At 40.4% G+C, this 8,866-nt stretch overlaps 1 protein-coding gene across 2 annotated transcripts; it reads right to left on the bottom strand.

The window, feature by feature from the left end:
• Nucleotides 1-264: 264 nt before the first annotated feature.
• Nucleotides 265-8,164, bottom strand: caprin1a (cell cycle associated protein 1a). Of its 2 annotated transcripts, XM_041935754.1 has the most exons (17): nt 8,032-8,164; nt 6,275-6,409; nt 5,942-6,004; nt 5,578-5,664; nt 4,251-4,492; nt 4,045-4,127; nt 3,773-3,928; nt 3,628-3,680; nt 3,414-3,497; nt 3,139-3,294; nt 2,808-2,916; nt 2,593-2,654; nt 2,139-2,270; nt 1,667-1,826; nt 1,162-1,350; nt 938-1,044; nt 266-814 (listed from the first exon to the last, which is right to left on the bottom strand). In XM_041935754.1, exons 2-17 carry the CDS (start codon nt 6,407-6,409, stop codon nt 728-730), a joined length of 1,905 nt encoding a protein of 634 aa, XP_041791688.1. In that variant the 5' UTR covers nt 8,032-8,164; the 3' UTR covers nt 266-727. The 2 variants fall into 2 exon arrangements, with proteins under 2 accessions (XP_041791696.1, XP_041791688.1); XM_041935762.1 differs by lacking the exon at nt 2,139-2,270 and having other exon boundaries at nt 265-814.
• Between the last annotated feature and the right edge of the window lie 702 nt (nt 8,165-8,866).

The raw sequence follows: 8,866 nt of genomic DNA, 5'->3' as shown, positions 1-8,866 counted from the left end.
TAGTGGCTTTAATTACCAGATTATATTGTTACATATACAGCATATGACTCAGTGACAGAAGATAAGACTACTGGTGCTCCCATCTGTCACTTGCAGGGCTCAGTGACAGTCTCTCCAAACCGCTACCACCAGTCAGACAGAATTAAAATATCAGAATTTATAAGATGAAATGCATACTGAAGAAGAAAAGTAGTAACTTTAACCAGAGGGTAATAGAACACAACTTTATTGAAACAGTCTCAACCAATAACATCAGCATACAAAGAGGTGATGGCGCAAGAGGTGACAGAGGGGTAAAAAAAAAAAACAAAAAACGTTGAATGGCTTTATGAAAATTATAAGATCAAGAGGAAAAAGTGGCTGACAGCACAGGGCGAAAAATCATTCTCATGGAATCAGATCGACAGTGGCAGGGTATTTTTTGCATTTATTTTGTACAAAAAATAAATTAATGCAATCTTTCAAGTTTACAGGAATATCTATTTGTTGTTTTATATCACACAGACTTGCTGATAATCCTACATGTGGTGAAGTTCAGCATTTTGTGTTAAAACATTAAGAGGATCTAGACAGACCAAAGCAGGCTGACTCTGATAAGTAGGCCAGGAGTTAAAAAAATAAGATTACCAATGAGAAAGAAAACATTGTTATAAAAGTGAGCTGGGGCAAACACATTCAAAAATCCTGAATGTTAAACGTGGCGCGACTTGACGGTCTTTAGGATCCTTTAGGATCGCATTGCTTGGGCATTTCCTCGAGATAAACCTCGAGGTCCTTGGGCAGCTCCCCGCTTGTAGTTTTGCTGATATCCCTCCTTGAAGAAACAGGCATTTACAATAACCACACTTAAAATCTTGCATGTTTTAAAATGTAAAGAAGTTTCACTGAGTAACTTAATCAAATGTGTGTTTATGCGAATAATGAAAGGAACTCTTACCCGCTGATAGGTGTTATTGGAATAGTCCCGAGACGCGTTAAACTGGGTTTGACCATAACCACTGTTGGGAGCGTTTGAGAAAGGGGGGCGATAGCCTTCATATCCCCCTGATGACAAAAGACAAGAGTTAACAGTGGAGTTGTGGAACTTCGACATGTGCCATTACAACGAATCATGAGGCCACTTGACTATTATATCTCTCTAAAACAGTTTGATGCGTGTACCTCTAAATCCATTGGAGGAGCCCCGATACCCATTCATCATGCCACGGGGATTCCTAGGTCCACCCCTGGGCACTGCCCTACTGTTGTAAAAGGACTGTCCCGACTGTCCAAACCCTGCGCCTGGAGAGGACTCTTCATGGCCTCCTGCTGAGGGCAGGACCTGGTCTTGCGGCTGGAACCCACCAACAACTGGACAAAAGTGAACGAGTTGATATGATGATATGACACACTGGCGGTTTAGCTTTAAAATACAAAATAACTTTCTGCAAACTGAAAACTGTGCAGTTTCTTTGCTTATTTATTATCATAACATCTTATTCATACAACATTAAATACATCTTTAACGGTTTCAGAGGCTCTACATAAAACATAAACACAACCTTAAAATGGGTATACATCTTCCCTCTTAATACTTATACTGTCTGGTCAATGTAGAGGTGATGCCAAACAATCTCAACAGCTTTTGAAATGTATCGTATGCAAGCAGCCAAAGTTCTACCCTCACCTGACTGTAATGTCTCTTGTGGGATGTCAGGTTGGTCTACAACACTCTCTGACTGGCTGCTGAAGCCTTGTCCGTAGCCACCAGGGAACTGGCTGGGCTGCTTCAGAGGATCTGCTTGGCCATCAGTGGCTGGAGGTACAGGTGCATTCATATTAAATACCTGAAGAGGGAAAGAAAGGTTTTCTGTCCATCCGTACCAAAACAATGTCATAATTTCTATAGAATGCCTGGGGAGCAAGATGTTCTGTAGGTCTGAGAAATGAGGACACATGTCAAATTATTGCCTGTCCAGACGGTGCACCAATAATTGACCAGTTTTTTGCTGATACTAATAAGCTGTGTTAACAGGCTTAAATATTTGATTTACTTTGCAAACCAAACAAATATGGAACCTGACAATTTCCAACAAAATGTATTAAATAAGGCATGTTGACGGTTATGTTGTTTAAGTGGACCCAGATAGAAAGCGTACCGCTTGCACTGACTGGAAGGGTGCTGCGTTGACATTGATGCCTCCAGTGTGGGAGGGTTTGGAGACAGGTGGGAAGGCAGAGGACAGGGAACATGGGGCGGGGGACTGCTCAGACGACAGAGACATCGAGCCCTGGGAATTGAGGTAAGAGGGGATTCAGAAGGCTAAGGAAATAAGGATTATGGAGAGGGAGTGACAGGATGGCTGATTGTTTTTTCACCTTAAACTCCCTTCCACCTTATTATGTTCAAATGAATCAAATATCTCCATGTAACACACAGCAGATAAGCAGATATGACATGTGAGAGAGCATCACATTTAATTCACGTAGTGCAAGGAATATCATGTACTACTCTTGTTATTCAATTAATGCACCACTCGCTCAGACAAATTAAAAAAAAAAAAAAAAACAAGTCTCACCAACCACTTCCTGATGTGCTCCCACTCTACTTACTTGTGAGGATTCCTGTGGTCCAGTCACTGCACTTGTTTGAGGAAGTCTGGACTCTGAAAGGGCTGTTTGGAAGAAAATAAAAAAAGAGATGCACTTAAAAAAAATTACTAACTGGTGAATTACGCTTTAGGATAATATATCCACATCAGAAAACAATGATCAGAGCCTTTTCAATAGAATGTGTGAGACAATCTGTTCAATTAAATAGCGCTCACTTGAAGGGCAGCCCATCTGCTGCAGGTCAACAGTCTGCACAGGCTTCATCGGCTGGGCAGACACGATGGCGGGGTCCAGAGCTTGGCCGTCAAACTCCAACATGGAGTCCTAAGAGAAACAAGAGTAACTGTATTGTTGGGTCATGGATCGGGTTTAGCAGCAGTACCATAATTAAGTGAGTTGGGACGCTACCATTTCCGTGAAAGATTTACCTCCATATGAAAGGAGACAAAGATTTTACTGCATGAATGAGTTAGGTATCTTAATGTGTGAACAACACATTAAGTCTCCATCTGTTAGTGGTAACAGCACTGAGCTAGACCTTTTTACCTGCATGAAGTTGTACGTCCCCTGCATCTGGGCCATTAGGTCCTGCACTGCCTGCTTTCTGACCACTGGGTCATTGGCTGGGGCAGGAGTGACATGGTTCACAGTGGGTTCTGTAGCCAGCTGGGCAGGGGGCTGGTGCTGCAGGGAATTCACCATCTTTTCAACACACACACACAGACACATGTGACAGGTACATTAGAGTGCATAAACACAAAGTTGTGGAGAAATAAACATCATGTCTTTAAGGACTGGGGAGGTGCAGTCGCACAGCATACCTGAGTCTCCACTGTCCAATCCTCCACTTGGTCTTTGTCTGCACTAGGGTACGTTGTTTCTGGAATGAACTGTCTGTTTACAAACTGTAACACAAAAAATGTTATGGTATGGAAATTTAATAAGAAAAAAGAAAACAGGGTTCAACTGCAAAGTCGAGATTTATGTGAGTTCTTATGAAGCGTATTGTACATACACTACTCATGGATATCTCACCTCTGTGGTCTCCACTTTAACTGGCTCTGTGTATTTTTCAGTAGCTGTTCCTTCTGGAGAAAAGAAACAAATGTGGAGACAGTTTTCTTCTGGGGTCAAAGAAATATTACACACATAACGCATCTGCTGATGTTTTGTTAAGTACCAGGTTCTGATGGCTGCTTCCCAGCATTAGACTCAGCCAACACCGTCTGCTCCTCTTGCTCCTCTTCCTCCTCGCACATCCCATTCTGATGAGTATTTGCTCTGTCAAAGTAACCACTCAGCAGCACTTTGTCCAGAGTGTCCTTCAGTGATTTGTCTAAGACAGGGCGACAAGTTAGAAAACAAAGCCAGGCTTAATGACACACATGTACATTAATTAAGTAATTAATTGTGTTTGTGTGGTGGGGGATCTAGAGCTATGAAAATACTTACATGTGGTACCTGCTACAGCCTTGTCTCGGCCCTCAAGCAGCTCCCACAAGTGTAGTGAGGCCTCTTCGTATTGGTCAGTCAACCTAACCAAAGTTACACAACAGGGTAAAAGTGGCTCTTTGTTTCAATATCCTTACTCTCTGAGCAGGTTAAACTTATGCACGTTTAAATATTAGAGGCAGTGATAATCTCAGGCACTTCCATACCTGACGTCATAGTTCCTATCAGGTCCAACCAGTTTGTAAAACTCATCAAGGGTTGTGAGGTCAGCGTCAGTGACCAAAGGGGAGCCAGTGGCATCAGGCCGTTTTAGCTCCTGCCTGACACTGTCATCTCCCAGCTGGTCCAGTAAAAACTGAAGCTCCAAAACTGTCTTCAGCCGCCGTTGCTCCATCTCCTCCCGCTGCAGCTGCTCCCGTCTCGCAGACTTCTTCACTGCCTTTTGAACCTGAAAACACAAGGTCAGGCATGTTTTGGTACACTTGGTTTCACAAGGTTTCCCAAACAAGTGCCCACCTCATCATCACTGATACTGCAAGCTTTACTGAGGCAGTCTGAATTCTGTGAATTCTTGCCATGTTGGGTTGTTATGATATGCAGCCTCAAGTCTTACCCTTGGAGTATGGCATCAGTTACAACAGATTGTGGTCACCATGACATTTAGCTGTGTCCAGCCCGGTTCATCACACATTAGAACCCTTTCTTTTGAGTTTCTGTTGGCAACCGTTATAGATGGTGCAACAGAACCATTTCATCTGGCCTGTTTTTCATTAATCCTCTGTTGAAGTTCTAAAGGAGCCAATACTAAAGAGTGGACTTAAAACACTGCAGACCACAGCTTGGCCAAAGTAAATCAGAGCAACCAGAGTTGTCTTCTCTCCTTGTTATAAAATACAACCACATACAATGAAGAAAGAGTATGAAACATTTGAAGTGCTCCATTGTATTGTCATTGTTGTAAAAGTAGCGAAGCTCAGTGCATACTGTGTGTGAGTGGTGAATGTGTGGCTGAGTGAGTGAGAGAATGAGTGGAAGAAAAGTGACAGTGAATGTGAGCGAAGCACAGGAAAAGGTTTCCAATAAGTCATCAGTCTGGCAGTAAATATACAGCACAGCTTGCAGTGTGTCAGTAAATAAATGCTGCAGCTTCTCAAGATCAAGAAGAGTCTCTTCTGTTGTTTCCCTACTTCTGGAAAACTTCAGGGAGTTAGCACAGAAGACCAGTAACATCCCTACTTACATTTAAGAGTACTGTCTGCTGTACAAACACAGAACAGATCTAGGGTGTAGCTACATGTAGGTATGGGTTAGGCGTGAGTTTCAAGGTTATTATACTGAAAGTGTGTGGTGGAAATGCAGCTTTTGTAAGCTAGCTCTAGACTTAAAAGATAGACATAGAGATTGAATACTGAGTTTCCTGAAGTTGTAGCCACTAAATGTTACTGAAGAGCTACACCATACTTATAAAACCTTTAAAACAAATTACAACAACCACTTAGCAAGTTAAGGGAACAATCCTAACTCAGGACTCACCTCTTGGCCAACTGCCAGGAAGCTTTTCTGCAATTCTCGAGCAAACTCGAGATTGTTGATGATCTCTTGGTACTTTGCCAAGGCTTCCTTCAGGTGCATCATGGAAAGAAAATTTATGTTAATATATCACTTTAAATGTATTTTTCCCTAGTAGAACAGGATACAGTAACAGATAGAGATGCACTGTTGTCCAACACATTTGATAATAGCAAGATTATTTGATACAGGCAACAAAAAAAAATTCTCATTATTTGTCATTTATTCTTATGTTGGTGTACAAGATTTTATTGATTTTATTGTGTAGCAGACTGAAAAAAAAGAAAAGAAAAAAAGCTGTATATAAACTGCCACTGTCTTAGCTTACCAGCTGGTCCTGGTTCAGTCTTTCTCCATTATTCTTCTTTGTCTGATAGTCATCCAGTTTGGACTGTAAGAATATTGAGAAACACAAAAATGTGTAAATAAAAAAATAAGATGAATAATCACCTCTTTGCATAACAGAAATAGATCTTTCACAAGTCTGTCTGTCAGGTGACAGAGGCTTCATGTGTTTTTAAAGGTGAAGCAGGATCTAGTCAGAAAAAGATCCATTATTTCCCAGACACAAGTTGTGGTAGCAGGGACAAACCTGGACCAAGACCTAGAATAGAACCAAAACAGACAGAACTTGTTGTGACAGACTTTAATTTTGAACTACCTTTTTCTTTTCCATGTTGCGAACCTTCTTGTCAATCACACCAAGAACCTGCTTCATGGTCTCAAAATGACTTCCATTTCCCAGGTCTGGAATGGCAGACTGGACAGCACTGTTGCCAACCATCGCTGAAGGCATCTATGGAAAGAAAATCTATTACATGAAATTGCTGGAAATATGTGAAAATTTTGTTCCCGAATAGAAGGGAGAAAAACAGGAAAATATAACTTCAGTCCTGAGCAGAGGCAGAGTCTATAGTGATTCAGAAGTCCATCTTTTGTAAGAAGTGCATATGGTATGGCCTGTTCTATTGTATACTATTAGTGACAAGGTTGATTAATTAATATGCTACACTGTGCTGTACAGACAGCTGATGCTTTCGAACTACCAGAGTGAAAATCGGCAAATTTTTAGTTGTACAAATGTACATCATATGTAGTATCTCAGATTTCCTTCCTGCACTTTCGCTGATGAGACAGATGGGGAAATTTTCATAGATTTTCTAAAACCAGGACTCTCGTTTTGAAATGTATTACTGAGACATATAGAGACATGCCCATGTTATTTTTATTATCATGTTGATATTATCATTGCTTTATAAGATGTTTGTTTTGTCTATAATGAAATGATTTGATTTTCAGATCAACACATTTCCGCTGGTGATATGTATGTCTGTCTGGATAACGTTACTGTGTGTGTAGGAGAGGCTGAGGAAACACTGAATAATAAAGCCTTCTTTACTTTTGAAGGCTCTTTCTTGTAAACATTGTAGACAATCTTTACTCTAGTAACTGGATCGACTGCCACCTGAGCTGCACATTTATATAACGTTAAAATTATCCGATATTGAAGCTATCGAGGATGATGTTATTAGCCTTAAGTAACGTTGGTATGTTTCGAACAGTGTTAGAATTGCGTATACCAACTTAACGTAGCTGTTAGCTTGCTTAACTTACTTAGCTAATGTCGTCTGGGATACTGAAGCTAGACTCAGACCGGCAACAGTGGGCCACAGGAAGTGATTGCTGCGTGATCGAGCAAATCAGTCTGTCTTTGATTTGGGCAGCGGGGCGAATAAAACCAATTGTGGTTATCCTGAGGTATAACCTAATGTTAATAGTGAAGGAGCTAATTAAGCTGCATGATAAGTTTGGGTTCTATACATATTAGCATCGTAAATTAAAATATGAATTTGCCAGAGGAAGTTAACGCAAGTTAAAATGTCGGCCTCCTATTCAAAGTTAAAAACCTTAGCTAGCTCCCTTGAAGACACCGGCTAACATAATTGACAGATGCTAGCACGACGTAATGTTAACTAATTTAACTTTGAAGAAACGTAGTGTCAGTCAACATTATAAACTCATCTTTTTGGCTTCGTTAGCAAGCTAGCCTTTCACTGGTGCAAGGAAAACGTTAGCTAGCTACATCAAACCAATTTAATAAGAGGGGAACACTGGACCTAATCTCCTTGTCCCATTGTTAGCTGGGAAGCTAGCGAGCTCGTTAGGGTTATGCGGCTAATGCCCCAAGTTAACTGGTTGTCAGCTAAAACTAAATCAACCAACAGCAGTTATTCTCTGAGTTCATAAAAACAATATGTCGTTCCACGACGTTTCTAACTGAAAAACAAAGACCAGCTCGGGACGCTGCGACAACTCGTTTTGTGCAATCATCTCGAGTAACGTACGATTTACGAACACGATTTATTAAACAAATATATATTAAAAAGCCATTTGTTGGTGATGGCATGAATCCCATACCTTTATACTCTTTGTCTTCAAAGAGATTTCCTTTTGTCGGATTTTACGTTAGCTGTATGCGAGCAGTCCGTATCTTTTACTTTCTGAGGTATTTTTCTAGAAGGATGCTCAGGTTCACACCAGCCAATGGCTGACTAGCTGCTGCTGAGCTAACGGTAACGGCTACAAGGACCCCTCTGCTCACCTCACGGTTGCCTGACAGTAAAATGTGTAATAAAAATGAATAAGGGGTCATAAGCCTACTTGTTAATGTGTTCATTAATAATTTAAAAAGTGTTCATTATGTTATGCATTTTTACTGCTCTCAGTAAGAGACACAAAAATGATGTTGACCAACTTCATGCAGAATAGCACAGTTTTAGAAATACTGAGGTCATACTTAACTGTGTCTCCCCCTCCCCAAAAAATAAAATCAATTGATTGATGATTTGTTTATTTATTTGTCTATTAATTTTACATTTTATTTAGTAATTTAACTCTTTAGTTATATTTATGTAGGTTGCTTTTTCCCAGTATGAAAGTTACTAACATGTAATACACATTCAGAGGTAATGTAACAAATCTTTCAGCTCTGATTGTTAATGGGTTCACACATATCATGAACAACTTGTTTCCTGAGAATTCCCAAAAGATTTACTAATTTATTTGATTATCAGTGTCATCATGCAGAAGGTTTAAGATCTGAACCCAGTTGCTGTTGGTATGTAAACTTGGTTTATTAAGAAAAAATGTTCCAGTCCTATGATGTCTCCTTGAGCAGAGCTCTGAGCTTGCAGACCACAGTTGTGCAAAATTAAATCTCAGGACGAGATAAACTGATGAAAGTGTTGGAGTC

The sequence above is a fragment of the Chelmon rostratus genome, chromosome 1 (assembly GCF_017976325.1).
Source record: "Chelmon rostratus isolate fCheRos1 chromosome 1, fCheRos1.pri, whole genome shotgun sequence".
NCBI lineage: Eukaryota > Metazoa > Chordata > Actinopteri > Chaetodontiformes > Chaetodontidae > Chelmon > Chelmon rostratus.
The sequence above is the reverse complement of the archived record's forward strand: the minus strand, read 5'-3'. Positions and strand labels throughout refer to the sequence as shown.

Excerpts from the sequence above, each read along its gene's own strand:
- caprin1a (XM_041935754.1), bottom strand. The coding sequence starts at position 6,409 with ATGCCTTCAGCGATGGTTGGCAACAGTGCTGTCCAGTCTGCCATTCCA. Across the intron at positions 2,917-3,138 it reads GGACGTACAACTTCATGCAG|GACTCCATGTTGGAGTTTGA; the intron begins GTAAAAAGGTCT and ends TGTTTCTCTTAG. Across the intron at positions 1,827-2,138 it reads CCTTCCAGTCAGTGCAAGCG|GTATTTAATATGAATGCACC; the intron begins GTACGCTTTCTA and ends TTCCCTCTTCAG.